This window comes from Schistocerca americana, chromosome 3 (assembly GCF_021461395.2).
Source record: "Schistocerca americana isolate TAMUIC-IGC-003095 chromosome 3, iqSchAmer2.1, whole genome shotgun sequence".
In the NCBI taxonomy this organism is placed as follows: Eukaryota; Metazoa; Arthropoda; class Insecta; order Orthoptera; family Acrididae; genus Schistocerca; species Schistocerca americana.
In genome coordinates this window covers 509,315,152-509,331,469 of record NC_060121.1, presented here as the reverse complement: position 1 = coordinate 509,331,469, position 16,318 = coordinate 509,315,152, and the positions used below count along the sequence as shown (strand labels likewise).

General features: G+C 36.5%; 1 protein-coding gene across 5 annotated transcripts in view; it reads left to right on the top strand.

Annotated features, from left to right (window-relative positions):
* The window catches only part of LOC124605210 (CYFIP-related Rac1 interactor B), a 426,653-nt gene extending 411,326 nt beyond the window's left edge, over positions 1 to 15,327 (top strand). For all 5 annotated transcript variants that reach the window (XM_047136748.1, XM_047136749.1, XM_047136752.1 and 2 more), the window contains 5 exons: positions 867 to 1,070; positions 10,147 to 10,226; positions 10,333 to 10,459; positions 10,605 to 10,675; positions 12,163 to 15,327. In XM_047136748.1, coding sequence (XP_046992704.1) covers positions 867 to 1,070; positions 10,147 to 10,226; positions 10,333 to 10,459; positions 10,605 to 10,675; positions 12,163 to 12,229 — 549 coding nt within the window. In that variant the 3' untranslated portion in view covers positions 12,230 to 15,327. The remainder of the gene's footprint in view (positions 1 to 866; positions 1,071 to 10,146; positions 10,227 to 10,332; positions 10,460 to 10,604; positions 10,676 to 12,162) is intronic.
* Positions 15,328 to 16,318: the final 991 nt, after the last annotated feature.

The following is a 16,318-nucleotide window of genomic DNA, read 5'->3' as shown; positions in this document are numbered from 1 at the left end:
AGTTTATGTTTTTCCTGGACCCCTTAAAAAAAAATGTTTTCCAATATACAAGAGAAAAATAAATTGCAGATGGAAATCCATGTCTGAAACCATTATCCACCAAGGCAACAGAGCATCGCATTTATAGGAGACTGAGCCTGCGTATGTAGCAGCTAGCTCCATCTCCTCCACTGATGATCATGGCAATTAGTCACAATCACTGAATAACAAACATTATTGCAAGATGTTCCACCTATGGTCCATCAGCATACAAAGTCATATTTGTTGCCTAAGTGATGGCCTAGTGGCAGGTACCAGAATCTATAACTTCGACACTCTATAGTGTTGTTGGATGACATTTCCAGACACAGGTTCCCATCCTCATTTTATTCCCCAAGACATATTATACAACCCTTAAAGTTTGTCGCAACATTTCTGGGATACCCCATATAAATATATACACAATAAAAAAACTGACATTAAATAACCCCTTGCTCAAATTATCATTTTATTATATGAATTCTTCCACCAAATAGTAGCATTTATCCCACAAAATCTGTTATAGCACAATTTTTAGAATCACTGGCTTAATATTAAATATGTTTTGCCCATTAATTTGTTATTTATTGTCATACCTACATACTGTATAGTCTGTGTTTGATTTCTATTGTTATGTGAGTAGCGTCAATTCATATATGTTTGCCCATTATTCAGAGTATTGCATCTGTCAGTGAACATTTTACTAAGAATTTTGGATCCTAACCTATTTAAACAATATAGATTGTTAATTGCTATATATTTTAATATTTTACTGTTTGCTTTAGTCACTTCTGTCTAATTTTGTGTAAATGAAATTACTGATTTATTTATATGTTCTCAAACAATAGATGAAAACACCAGCTATACAGAATGACTTCAGTTACTATCGTCGCACCATAACACGGCAGCGAATGTCAAGCAGTGATGGTTATGAGCACCCTGATACAAGAGAAGTGACAAATGAGCTGGCCAATCACATGTCATTATTTTATGCTCATGCTACTCCCATGCTGAAGGTTCTGAGTGAAGCAACTACAAGATTTGTTGCAGAGGTGAGCTAGTAGTTGAAACATAATCACAGAGCTATGCGGGGTAGCCGAGCGGTCTAGGGCATCTTGTCACGGTCCGCGTGGCTTCCCTCGTCGGAGGTTCGAGTCCTCCCTAGGGCATGGGTGTGTGTGTTGTCCTTAGTGTAAGTTAGTTTAAGTTAGATTATGTAGTGTGTAAGCCTAGGAACCGATGACCTCAACACATTTGTCCCATAGGAACTTACCACAAATTTCCTATTTTCCATAATCACAGAGTGGTGTGTGTGTGATGCTTATGCTACTCCCATGCTGAAGGTTCTGAGTGGAGCAGCTACAAGATTTGTTGCTGAGGTGAGCTAGTAGTTGAAACTTAATTACAGAGTGGTATGTTTTTCATTCTTTACACAGCTAACCAAGAATTTTATAGGTGAATTAGCTGTTCAGTTACATTACTTGTACGTTGGACATTACTGTAGTGAATGTCTACGTGCACTTAGAAATACGGTTACGTTGTAATGTTAACAATATTCTGAAAAGGGTAGATTGCTACTCATCTTTAAAGAGGAGACATTGAGTAGCTGACAGACATAACAAAAAGACTGTGTGAACGTAGGCTTCTGCGGCCGTTATCACAGCCAGTAAAATTCTTCTGGGTTTGTAACTGCATTGTCAACTATAAAAGTCCGACGTTTCAGCAACTATTGCAAGACGCCTCTCTCAGGATGTCATGCCAACTGCTGAATGGGCTCTAGTTTAATGTTTTATATACTACGTAGGAGTGCTGCCATTGGACATGAGGGTGACGAGGAAGGGTATTAGGTGTTCTTTTATTGGTCATTGCATTCCATTTTGTCATTGGCAGAAATAGGGATTTCCATTGGAGTTCCCGTTATTGCTTGCCATTGGTGGGAATCAGCGAATAGGATATTGAGCAGTGACTGCAGTATAGCACTGTTTACTAACTGCCTAATATCGGCTAGGGCATGTCAGCACTCAGTGTACCCTCCACCGCTGTGGCCTACCACATGCCTGTTGCTTTGCGAGACCTGTCCTTCCACAAAGCTGCCACTGCTGGCAGCCAAGATGCTAGGAGTTGGTACCCATCTTCTCTATTCACATTGTCGGATCACTTGACTATTTCTATAGCCTCTCTGATCTTCCTCCTCTAGGTAAATAGCTATTTCGGCAGTACACGGGCCTCTCAAAATTGAATATTCATCCTGCACTGTTCCTGTTGTTCTGCCACCAGTGATTTGTTGTATTGTTTGAGACAGATATATCTCTAGTGTTCAGATAACCTTGTGCTTATTGGGTGCCCAGTCTTGCCTACATACACCATTCGACAATCGCACCCAATTTCATAAACTAGAGTGACATGAAACTTTTCAATTGTATCTTTCATCAAGCCCAGAACATCTTTCATTTTGTTGTTGCTATGAAAAATCGGCTTAATACCTGCCCGACAGAGAATTTGGCCCAGACTTTCAGTGGTCCCTTGTATGAATGGTAGCAAGGTGCTCTTCCATGCTTTGTTCTACATTTCCCTATTACCTTTCTTCTTTGGCATCATAGTTTCATGTATCATCCTCATGCCATACCCATTAGTGCCAAAAATGAATCTGTGGTTCTCTTGTTCAGGATTGAGATTGTGTTCATCGCTGATCCTGTGGGCCCTCTTTGTTAAAGTTTGCAGGGCCAATTTCTTTGGTGGGCTTTCTGTAAACTCTGTGTCCAAGCTTCCCATCAGGCTACAGCTTCTAGGCTGCCAGCTGTGGCAGCTTTGTGGAAGGACAGCTCTCGCAAAGCAACAGGCACATGGTAGGTCACAGCAATAGAGGGTACACAGAGTGCTGGCATGTCCTAGCTGATACTAGGCAGTTAGTAAACAGCGCTAATCCGCAGTCGCCGCTCAATTTCCTATTTGCCGATTCCCACCAATGGCAAGCAATAAAGGAAACTCCAATGGAAAATTCCTATTTCCAGCAATGACAAAACCCAATGCAATGACCAATAAAAGAACACCTAATACCCTTCCTCCTCACCATCATGTTCAGTGACAGCACTCCTTCATAGTATATAAGCAATTAAACTAGCACTCGTTCAGCAGTTTGCAATATATCCTGAGGGAGGCATCTTGCAATAGTTGCTGAGATGTTGGAATTTTATAGTTGACAATGTAGTCGCAAACCCAGAAGAATTTTATTGAACAGCCAGAAGTGACCATAAAGGTAAATATGCTGTACAAACAGTAGACACATTCATCAGTTTAAATGTAATACTAATATATTCATTTGTTGTCCTCTATAGCTGATATTTAGTTTGTTAGAATAAAAGTGACAGTTAAATAGACATACATTATGTCACCAAATACTGTTGGTGTAGTGATAAACGTATAACAACAAAAAAAAATGTGTCACATTGTGAAGATTCCACTTACTATCAGGCATATGCCATACAGAATTAATTGACTGAGTAACCTTATGCATATTTATATTAAGTGAATTCTCCGTAACAGTTAGTTTTGTATTCTCTATGTCTTATTATAACTGGATCAATCTCAAAATGTGTCACATTTTAATATTATTACAGTCTTATGTTCTCATAAGCAAAGTGAATGTGGACACAATTATTCAATTGATATAAACCGGTCACAGATCTTATATTGAGCGAGTGTACCCATCAGTCCTAGTGATGTGTTGGAATAACAATTCTGTCATTGAAGTTGGCCAGATATCACTCAGTGCAGAAGGGGTCAAAGGTCTATAACAAGAGCAGAGCCAACCAGGACATTTTCCTCCTGCAATACAAAGATCAGCAGTGTATCTATTAGGATAGCCAGCGAAATTGAAACTGTTCAGTATTCTTCAAAGATTATTCAGGGTCAAGTTGGTTTACTAAAGGTTACTGCAGATTTCCACTTACAGAAATGTCATACATTTTTTCTATTTTGAAATGACTGCTATAGTGACAGACTGATCTGTGATATTGCATGAGATCTAGGATAGTCATTTACTGCACAAGTTTGTTGATTATATCTGTTACTCTATTGCTAATTTTGTGCTTCTGGTCACAAGATTCTCATAACTGTGATCATAACTGTGCATATAGAGTAAATTAGTTAAGCAACCATTGTGGTGGTGTTTTCCTTTCTGTCATTAGATTTGACATTTTCATGATACTTATCCCACTGCATATGACCTTATGGCTAAGCAGCGCATTGAGATTTCTATGTCACAGTTATAAAGCTTTCTCCATCTTATCCTGCAGTTCCTAAATTTATCAATTGCTTCTTTGTCAAAATTTATCTAATGATTGCCACAGTAATGTTAAAATTATGCTCAGTTCCCATCTAAAATATTATATTTTTCTACATCAACAGATTGTTTGTTCCTTTGTTTCCTTGTCATCTACATTTCACATCCACTTATGGAGAGCTTTTTAGTGTTATCACATAATAATCAGCCATTTAACACATATTGCTGGATTAAGACCTCTTCAGAGGCTGGTCAGACACCATGCTCTTCAGCCATACACATCCATCATGCACTAATGTGTTCTGTTTTTATGTACCCACCTTCTGTGATCATGATCATCATTATCAGACAATAAAGACTTCCTCTAAGCTTTTATATTGATGACAGTCTTTGGCTATACACACTCGTGTTGCTTCTTCATGTTTTCTAAGATAATCTACATGTCATCCATGAGCAAAGAATTTTCTTGGTCCATCTCCCATCCATCACTTTGCTGCACAACTGATATACCATCATTTCATTTTCATTGCAGTCATAGTTATATTTCTCGTCTATTGCGTTCTCTGATCCATTTGTTTGTTTGCCTGTCGCTCTAGTAATTTCAAACATATGTTTTGCCCCAGCTTCTGAAATATAGTAGAATTAAAAAGCAGTGTGTCAGTGCCAGAAGTCAAGCTGATAATAAGCACTAGTAACTGTAAATATTTCTTTTTAGGCTTACTGGAAACTTAATTTTGAAAAGCCTATTCAGCTTACATGAACTAACGGCGCTATTTTACTCCTTTGTTTATTTCTTTTGCTGTCCATCCTGTCCTTGTCTTCACCTATCCTAAGTACAAAATATCAGGAAGTTGCTCTGCGACTTCATCATTGTTGTGTACTATTTTCTTTTTGATGTGTTGATTTTACATTGTTTAATTTTTATCATAGACAACTTTCAAGCCTACTTTCAAATTTGCTCTATTAAGTTTTTCATGTTTGTTGAACTCTATTAGGAATGAAAGCAGGAATTATACTGTTGTTGTCTCTAAATGAAAGTTGCTGAAATATGACCCATGAGCACAAATTCACACTTTAATAATCTGAAAACTTCCTGTAGTACTTTTGAGAATAGTTTAGGTGATATGGAATCTTTGTGCTTGACTACACTTTCAATATTGAATTTCTCAATTTGATTTTTCTATTATTTTTTTGTCTTTTGATGTTTACATAAGTGCTTTTGTTAAATAATTGCCAGCTTTGTTTGTATTTATAATGTTCATTTTCTAATATATTGATGTGTTGCTTAATTTAATGTGATATCTCTTTCTATTCTCAATAAAAGTCCATATTCATTTAAAATTTGAAAATTGTTTAGAACCGTAACATCCTCTGCAGTTTCTTCAGTGTTTGCTAAAATATCGTTCCATTTGATCCTTGTTAAATCCATTTTTATGTATTTCCTTCTGCCAAAATGTTTGAAGGACAAGAATGTTGTTCTTCCCAGCAAATTGTACAAACATATGAAATCATTTCGGTTCCATACTTGAAGTAAATCAGGATTATATCGTTACAAAATTATTTTTTGCCCTTAAATAACTTCTTGAATAAAAAATCTACTCACCAAGTGGCAGCAGGGGAATAGAAGCACAAAAGGAATTAACTTTTACCAGCTTTTGGAGCCAATGGCTCCTTCTTTTGGTTGAAGAGTTGAAGGGGAAGGAGGAGTAGTGAAGGAAAAGGACCGGAGTCAGAACAGGACAGTTCAGAAAAGTCACTCAGAACCCCGGGTCTGGGAGTACTTACTGGACAGGAAGAGAAGGAAAGACTGGTTTTTGGGGACTATGCCAGACAAGATTTGAAAACCTGAGTTGCCATCCTTTCCATGTCAAACGTTCCCACCCATACAGCCTTGGCATTCGAGGCAGACGTGTTTTTTGGATGCAGACTCATTACAGCAATACAACACCACTCTCAATTCAGCCTTCACTGGATATAATTATCCCAACAGCCTAGTTCAAAAGCAGATTTCCTGGGTCATATTCTCCAATCCTGGCACTGCTGATCCCTCCATAAAACAACTTCGGAGAACGCCATTTGTCACCCAGTATTATCCTGGTCTTGAATGTATCAATCAGCTACTTCGACAAGGCCATCGCTTCCTAAAATTATGCCCTGAAATGAGGTCCATTCTGTCTTATAGTTTGCCCACCCCACCTAAAGCAGCTTTTCGCTGCCCTCCCAATCTCCGCAGTATCCTTGCCAGACCCTGTGCTCCTTCTGCACCCATGGCTCCTACCCCTGTGACTGTCCCCACTGCAAGACTTGCCCTATGCACCCTCGTACCACCACTTATTCCAACCCTGAAACTGGCAAAACATATACTATCAAAGGAAGAGCCACCTGTGAAATGACTCGTCATATACCAGCTGATACGTAAACACTGTTCGGCCTTTTACATTGGCATGACTACCACCCAGTTATCAGTCAGGATGAATGGGCGTAGGCAGAGAGTGTATACAGACAACATACAATATCCTGTTGCAGAGCATGCCGTACAACATGACAGTCGTGACCTCGGTGCCTGTTTCACCAAACATCTGGATTCTTCCCGCAGACACAAATTACTCAGAAATCCGCAGGTGTGAACTAGCACTACAACACGTCCTTGGTTCTCACCACCCACCTGGCCTTAATTTACATTAATTCATTCCGTCTCAGCATTTATTCACAGTAACTACTCCTTCCTTCACTCCATTTTAGTTTTCTACATCTTTCATTTTCTGACTTGTCTATTTTTCTGTCCCCCTCCCACCTCTGTTACATACAATGCACTTAGCTTTTCACTCTTATTAACTTGTGCATGATGTTTTAGTAGTAATCTCTGTCGTGCAGATTACCATGTCTTCCACTTTAAGCTCTCAGGTTTTCAAATCTCGCCTGGCGCAGTCCCCAACAATCGCTTTCCTTCTCGTCCCATCTGGTAAGTCTCCCCTAACCCGGGTTCTCAGTGACTTTTCTGAACTGCATCCCTTTCCCTAAACCTCTCCAGTACTTTTCCTGCACCCCTTTTCCTTCCCCTTCAACTCTTCTACCAGAAGAAGGAGCCATTGGCTCTGCAAGCTTGTAAAAGTTAAATTCTTTTGTGTGTGTATTCCCCTGCTGCCGCTTGGTGAGTAGATTTTTTTTTATCTATCCATTTACATTATATTATCAATAATTGAATATTTTTGTTGTTGTATTCTTGAATAAAAGTATCTTTCACTTACACTAATACTAATTATTTATATTATTATTATTACTGTATTTTGTTAATTTATATTGTAATAACTTTGTATGGCTCTTCTCTCCTACAGTTTATTTCTTGGTTTTACTATCCTCTTCTTAGTTTATATTTCAAATAATACTTATTCCTGTCATTTTAAATAATTTGGTATTCCTTTTGTTTCCTCTTGCTAAGCAGTTAGTACTGTTGAGAAATTCCCAGAGTTTCCTTTCCTTTAATTAGTTAAATAGATGAATTGTATGTTTTGATATGTGATACTGTTCGAGGTATTCTACCTTCATTTGTATATAAAAATCTTGGGTGCTGTGGATTGTCACTATGTATTGGTTTAAATATTGAATTATTTTTGTCCGATCTATCAGCTTTTGAATTAAAATAATACAGTTGTCTGGCTGTACAGGTGTGTGTATATCCTGCCAGAATTAAACTTTTTATGATTGTTTCTGAAACTTATGTCTACCAATCTGTTATTACAGTGTACTCCTGGTAATTAACGTGCAGATTACCTGGTTTGTGGAGTATTCATACATCTAAAAACAAATAAATAAAATATGTGGCATATTTTTCTCTAGCAAACAGCAATAAACAACCCTCCATGTGGCAGTAAGTGCCATTTCCTTTGTTAAAAGAACTGCCACATGACAACAGAGTTCAGTTTCCATTGTTATTGCCCAGCTTGTTACATATAAATCTAAACCAAACTCAGTTTTCTGATGTTAATTGGCACTTTTTTGTAATAGATATGACAGAGAAAAAAAAGAAATGTGTTTGTATTAAAACAGAAATTAGAATTAAGTGAAAGATTTGAGAAGGGATAAACTGCTACAAAACTAAGTGCTGATTGTGGTTTTGGAATGCAGACTGTTCGGTACACTAAAAAGAATAAGCAGAAAATACAAGATCTTCTTGGGAAATGCAATTATTGTTCTGGACCCTGTGCACAAAAAAGCATGAAGAGATGTACATTTGATGAATTAGATGCTGTTCCTTGGCAGTGGTTTAGCCAAAAACGAGCAGAAGGTGTCATTGTTTCAGTTTCTACGTGTGCTGAAAAACCTTTTTTTTTTTTTTTTTTTTTTTTTTTTTTTTTTTTTTTTTTTTTTTTTTTTTTTTTCCCTGAAGCTCTAGGATTAGAAGGAGAATTTAATCTGGATGGCCAACCAGATTCAAATGACGTCATGGTATTTGCAAACTTACTATGCAAGGAGATTGGCTTAGTTCAAATGTTGTAGGAGCTGATTCCTTCCAGAAAGAGTTCCAGAAATTTGTGGAAGTAGAGAATTTCACACTAGACCAAATTTATAATGCAGTTGAAAGTGACCTCTATTTTAAAATTTCTACTGACTAGGACCCTTGCTTTTAAGAGAAAGGTTCTTGCTCCTTGCTGTAAGTCTCCTAAAGAATACATGATGGTTTTGTGCACTGCTAATGCTTCTGGGCACCACAAAAAAAAAGAAAGAAAGAAAGTAATAGCCTGCCTGAGCTTTCAGTGATACCACAACTAAGGATCTTCCTGTGCATTGTTACAAGCAAAAAGTAGCATGGATGGATAGTGAAAGTTTCAAAATCTGGTTCCACAGACATTTTGTGCCACAAGCTCAGCAATTTCTAGAAGAGAAAAGATTGCCACAGAAGGCTGTTCTGTTGTTTCACACTGCCCCTTCACATCCCAGTGAGAGGATTCTTGTATCTTGATGATGGCCTCATCATAACTAAGTTTTTACCTCCTGGTATTACTCCCATTATACAATCAACGGGCTAATGCATAATTGCATTGACATAACATTACCAGGCTGGTCTACTGAATAATGCTAGATGATGTGGATGATTTGGTGGGGTTTTGGAAGAAGTTGGCAATTCTAGTTGCCATACATGGTGTTTCTGATATCTGGCAGGAAGTCAAACCATGTACACCAGTTGGATCATGCTGGAAAATTCTTCCAGATAGAAAGTGATTTTCAAGGTCACAGTGATGAAGAAATAACAACTGCACTAATAATGAAGCTAGCAATGGGTTTAAATGGTTTTGAAGATGTTGGCAAAGAAAACTTGAATGAGTGACTGAAGATTAATGCATGGCAATCTGGCTTCCAGTACATGTTTGACATCGAAATTGTTACTAGTGCTTCACAACAAAACAAAACGGATAACAGTGAATGTGAAACTGGAGCTGAAGACAGTGACATTGTCAGTCATTGTACCACATTACAGTGTGTTGATACTCTTCTAGATTATAAGGACCAGAGGGGGTTTCATTACAATGGCCTTTTTGCTGCAAGAAAAATTCAAAATGCCGTGCAAAGAAGTCAATTCCTCTCCGAAGGAGATCAACATCACAGGGTATTTTAAGAATTAAATAGGCCTACAATACTTTTGCACAAAACTTGAGTAAACTTTTGGAAAAAAGAGTACATGTCCGAAATACCTTGATTATTCGTGTTTTTCAGTTATTTGTGCGTCTTCTCCCTCATGTTATTGCAAATAATCTGGAGTATATTGTATTTAACAAATGATATACATCATGTTCAGTCAAGGCAAAGCCCTACTATGTATCAAAAAGGTACTGGTTTTTTTGTTCCAGAATCAGGACATCCCTATTGAAAATACAACAGAAACTCTAGGTACTATGGCAAAAGTTTGTTTGCGGATGCTGGAAAATCCGTAAGTATACAGTCGAATACTGTATCTGAATACGTGTTTGTCAAACAAAGTGTGAAAGTACTCTACATTGACATTATTTTCTTTTTTTTTTTTTTTCCTTGTGCAGGAATTTGATAGCCCAGTTCCAAAGAGAAGAAACACAGCTTTTCGTTCTACGAGTAATGGTTGGACTTGTCATTTTGTATGATCATGTACATCCACAAGGAGCATTTGTGAAGGCTTCTAATGTTGATGTAAGTGTATTCTGAATTGTTTATACAGCATCATGAGACTGTTCTTGGTGCTTTGGACAAACAATATTATTGAAATATTTCCTTCTTTCATGTGTTTTTTGACATGTAAGAATGCTATGTTATTACACATTTACAAAATTTGCAGGTAAAGGGTTGTGTGAAGCTCCTTAAAGATCAGCCTGCTGCTCGATCAGAAGGTCTCTTAAATGCATTAAGGTTTGTATTTATGTATAAACATTTAAAAATACTGTTTGACAAACACACAGTTTGTAGTCCATAGTCTTTTTTAAGTATGATGGTCTGTTTTGCTCATTAATAAAATGTGCTTATTTGAAGTGAATGTTTACTGCGGAAAAAAGCAGCAGGCAGTGTCATGTGCTCATTTTTATACATATACAGAGCATATATCTTTTCTGCAAACTTCCACACCCACAATAATGTTGAATTTGTGTGATCATCTTGATATAAAAACGTTACACTGGACAAAAAGCATGCATCACTTGGCTTCATTGGGCATGGCTCTATTGAAGGGGGTTTGCCCATGCTTTCCTCTGACCTTTAAACAAGCAGTGGGGGACCTGCAGTTTAACATGGAATACAGATCCCTCCAGGGAAACTGAAAAATTGGCCTAGATCTGTTTACAAGGGTTCAGACCTTCTGCTGTAACTTTGTATGGCAATGTTAATTATATCTCTGAACATAACAGAACTTCACTAGCGCCATCAGATGACACATTCAAGCCTTCTACTCTGTGGTTTCACAACTGTAGATGCTAGCCATAAAAAATTGTATTGAAAAGTAATGCCTCGTTTCTCATAAAAAATTTAATACAACATATTATAGCAGGATTACTATGAACTGTCCTCTGCACAACACTACTGCTCAACATAGTCACTGTGCATTTTTCACACATTTGCACCATCATTGAACACAGGCACCAAAACTGGTTTGGTAAAATTCAGGGTTTTTGTTCATGACCCACAAAAAAAAGAAAAAACATGGTTTCACTTTTGATCATGAACTCTAATGCTTCTGTCTCCTCAAATCACTTCATTAACATTTACTTTTCAGAATAAAAGTCAGTCTTCAGTTGCAATTATATATAATCTTGTTTTCGGTTGGCATATGTGACAGATGATGTCACCAGCCACTATGCAGTTTATTTGCATTGTCCATTTCTCCATTACCTAACTTCTTCACCGAAGGCCACACATTGCTCGTGTCCATTACAGTGTCCCCATAAACTTTATTCATGGATGAGGTTAAAACAACTTTAAAACCATGGGTAAAGAAGCAAAAGCCTGAATTTTTCCAAACTCGTTTTGATGCCTGGGTTCATCTGTGGTGCAAATATGTACAAACCTGTGGTGACTGTCTTGAATGGTAGTGTTCCATAGAGGACAGTTCAGCCTATGATCGGTATTAATTCTCCTGTTATATGTTCCTTACTAAATTTTTTATGACACAAGAGGCATTATTTTTTTGATCCATCCTTGTACATATTATGCATTGTACATTTGCCCACTGCTGACAGATCCATCTTAGTTGGCACTGAAATGCCTTTTCATTCATTGGAGACAACTGTACAGAAGCAGAAAAAGCACTTTTGTTACACATTGCTGAAGACAGGATAAATATATGTGTTTGAGAAATCAGATTTGTTTTTTTTACCATTAATTAAAAAGCATAACTGTTCTTCCAGGTACACTACTAAGCATCTGAATGAGGAGGCAACACCAAAGAATATAAAAAATCTTCTTGCAGCATGAGGAACACTGCTATTTAGTGATAATATTGTTATCATTGCACAGTTATAGGTGTTCTGCTCAATGTGTACTCTGACACTAACTTGAGCAGGATGAAAAAAACAGCAGATGTTTTGTGTGACGTATGTGCGTATGAATAAATCAATGGATTATATAGAGAAGATTCATATTCGTGTAAACATTCAAACAGCAAATGTTATCACCAGTGTGTGCATTACAGTACATGTGAAATTGTGTATATTGTGTCTCTTGAAAGTCTGCATTGAAAAGGACTGGTTGCTTAGTGTCTGTTGAAGTTCTTGCCAGATAAACACCCTTAAAATTAGATTGGTTATGCATCTTAAAAATACAGTGGGCAAGAAGCAAGTAAATTATTTGAATGTGTGACTGCCTGGTAAATGTGGACAGTTTGTGAAATTATGGTCCATATTATATAAGTTGCTGTTTCATGAGAAACAAACTATGGAGTTCCATGGACATAATTCACTTTAAAAAAGTCAAATTCCATCATGATTAATGTGGTTACAAGTTGTTCCAGTAAAGCTTTAAAATTTTGCCTGCAATAGAGTAACTCTATTAAAATTCTTTATGTTTATGTGACGGTAAACTCCTTGAAGAAAAGTATCAGAGCAATTTATTATATTAAGTATTACTTTTAAGTTTATGTGAACAAATGTCAGAATTTATTTATGTAACCATATTAGGCTGCCTGTACATTTCAATCAACTGATTATTTAATAAACCAGTTGAAATTTTATTAAAAAAACTTGCATGTCCCTCACTTACGTAGTGACATGCTGGATAAATATCCTTCATTCTCTTCCGTAGTGTTCTTATAATGAAAGAACCTTCCAAGTGATGGTTTTCTTTATCACTCTTCGAAAATATTCAAGCTTCCATTATGATAACTGTGATGCATATTGTTTGGTGTCACTGCCACTGTTTGAAAGAGTCTCTTTTGCTATTGTGTGTTCATTGAAATATATTAAGTGTTTTAATTTATTAACAAAATGTCAAAATGTATAGGTCACAGCAGTTGATACAAGAATAGAAGTAGATTTTGACTGATGCTGCATTGGCATGGGCAAGAGAGTGTGTGCATGTGTGTGTGTGTGTGTGTGTGTGTGTGTCAGATTTTTTAAAACAGTTTTCACGGTGTAGTTACTCAACTGCAAAATGGGAGCATGATATGTGCAACAGGAAAAAGGCACAATTTAATGCGTATGCTCAAGAGATAATTCCACACATTTTTTAAATAATTTTGTGAATATGCTTTGAAATTATTACATTTTCAGCCGTGCCTGTTGTAATGCAATGTATTTAAGAAAGAAATTAAAATTATTCTGTCAGAACTGAAATTGCACTTGAAGTTGGATTGATGCATGCATGCGTGCACATGTGTGTGTGTTTGTGTGTGTGTGTGTGTGTGTGTGTGTGTGTGTGTGTGGCTGCAAATTTTTTGGTGGGATGGGGAGGGTTTTTGGCGAGATGGGAAAGGGGGGGGGGGTAGGTAGGAAGTTATACAGTTCTCTAAATAAGAGCTAAAAGGCTGTTTATTATGAGGCCAAGCATTGATAAATCTTGTTTCATACTACTTTGAAAAGGACTGATTATATACCATAGAAAACACAACTTTAATTTGAAAACTAAATGCACATGTGAATTAAATTTGCAGTTTTGTCTTCCTGTTCTGCTTAGTGTTTTCCATACATCGTGTACCTTTGTTTGGGTGTATTTAGATATTTACACCCATAAAAAAGATGTAGTGAGGACAGTTTCAATTATATATGTAACATCTTAGGACACTATCTTACAGCTATTTTCTGTCTTTCAGTGACAACTGTTATTTACTTCTTACCATTTTTCTTGAAATATTTCTTTTCCTGCATACCCCTAAAAACACTCCAACCAAGCAATATCCATTTTCAAAATATGAATTTCAAATCCTTGTTGGTGAGGTACTGCTATCAGGAACAACTGTTTATTGCTGCTCTCTGGCTGGCTTCTGTAATGTCTTACCACTGCTGTTTGATTCTAATTGTAGAATTAATTACAGTGCGCAAAATATGAAAGTACAAGACACATTGTGTTCCCTATTCAGAGTGATACTAGACATAACAGTGTCATACAGAAGTTCCTGATTTATACTGCTACTAGGCACCAGAGAATAGTACTGCAGCACTCTGCAGTTATCAATATAATATATTCTTCCCATAAATTTGCAGAACTTCATTTTGTGCAAAGGTGCTGTGATGAAGTGTCTAGATTGTGTCATTAAGTGTAAATTTTTTAATACAAGAAAAATATGTAGAACAGAGGGAACATTTTACTGAAATATTGTTTGCAGATATATAATGGTTCACTGTGTCTTCAGTTTATAAGAAACTGATATAATTTTATGAAGAGAGAGCAGAATCACCTGTATGTAGGGCTGTATATACAGGCAGTCTCACTATTGAAATGTTTAGAGTAATCACCTTTACCAACACATATGAATAAGAAAGGCTTTAATACTTTGTCATATCAATCAAGAAATGTGTTAATAAATAATTTTTATTTATTTCTGTACATAAATACTTGGAATTTATATAATGTTACCATTTGTATGTTAATGAAAATAGGTGCACAAACGTTGCTATGAATGTACAAATTTTTATCTGCATGTGTGTAAAACAGAAAAAAAGTGGTGTGCTTATAATAGCATGAATGGTCTGTATATATAATGGAAGACATTTCAGCATGTGTACAAATTGTCTTTAGTTTTTATCTGCACTGTGTTACAAAAGTGAGTAGTTTGCAGTGATGTAAGTGATGTTTGTGGCAGAAATTGTGTATGCTGATTCTAGATTAGACAATACTCGACAGAGGATAAAATGTTTTTGTTAATGTGTTATGAACCTGTACTTCCAGTTTTAAATGAGAATGAGTACCAGTGTATGTTTGAAATTTGTGGTGATGATTGTGTAATTATGTTTATTTTTGTTAGTGTTTGCTTGTGTACTTTGTGAAAGTTCAAAGTTGTGTTTGTAAACTGTGCCTGGTGACATTATTTTAATTATTAAAAGTAAACCTTATACAAAACTCTATGCAATAAAAGTTTATTCGAGCTTCCTGTTTTCTTTAGTAAAATAGCACTGAACTCTGTGACTCTTGAAGACTGAAGTACACTTATGCAATAAAAATAATTCTAATTCTTTGACTGCAGGAGACTTTATAAAGATGTCATTTAAGGGCACATGATTTGAGTTGTTAAATTTCGGCTTTTCTGTCAGTGAAATTTCTGGTAACATTTGCATCTTTTTTTGGTTCTGTGTCAGAGGTTACTTTGTTTCCATGGGCTCCAAAAACATTCAGCAAGCTTTATAAAGCTGGTGGAAGCTATTGGCAAAGCACTGATGTTATATGGGTTTGGATCCACACAGAATGAGTTTCAGGTAACTATACACCTTGATAACGATGCTTATGTACCCCATTGTGGGCAGTAGTGCCAGAACTCATCCCTTGATATAATGGTGTATTGAAAATATCCCTCTTGGTGACATGACTATCTTACTGACTTCACATCATTTTGATATAAATGATATAAGAGATCCATGGAATTTGGAATTAATGATGTCAGTGATATCCAGTAATTTCTATCAGTGTTTCACTATCCAACTCAACATATTGCACCAAAAAGAAAAAAAGATTGTCTGCTTACTCAAATCTTGCAATTTGTAGCATTAACATTGTCATTTCATTCATCAGTCTTAAGTATAGTTGTAGAACTACCATAGGTAGACTGTCAGAAACGAACATAGACTATGGTAGTTTTCCTTGTAGCCTTGGTCAGTTAAGATTATAACCATGTTACTTTTTCACTAGGTGTTTCACACACTGTCAGGCATTACCTCATTCTGATCACTGTGTTTGCATATGTGACCAACGTCTAAGTAGATTCCCTTAGAAACTAGAAGGGCACTATGGTTGGCCCGCTAGATGGCGCTGCCATAGGTCAAATGGATATCAACTGTGTTTTTTTTAAAATAGGAACCCCCATTTTTTATTACATATTCGTGTAGTACATAAAGAAATATGAAGGTTTCAGTTGGA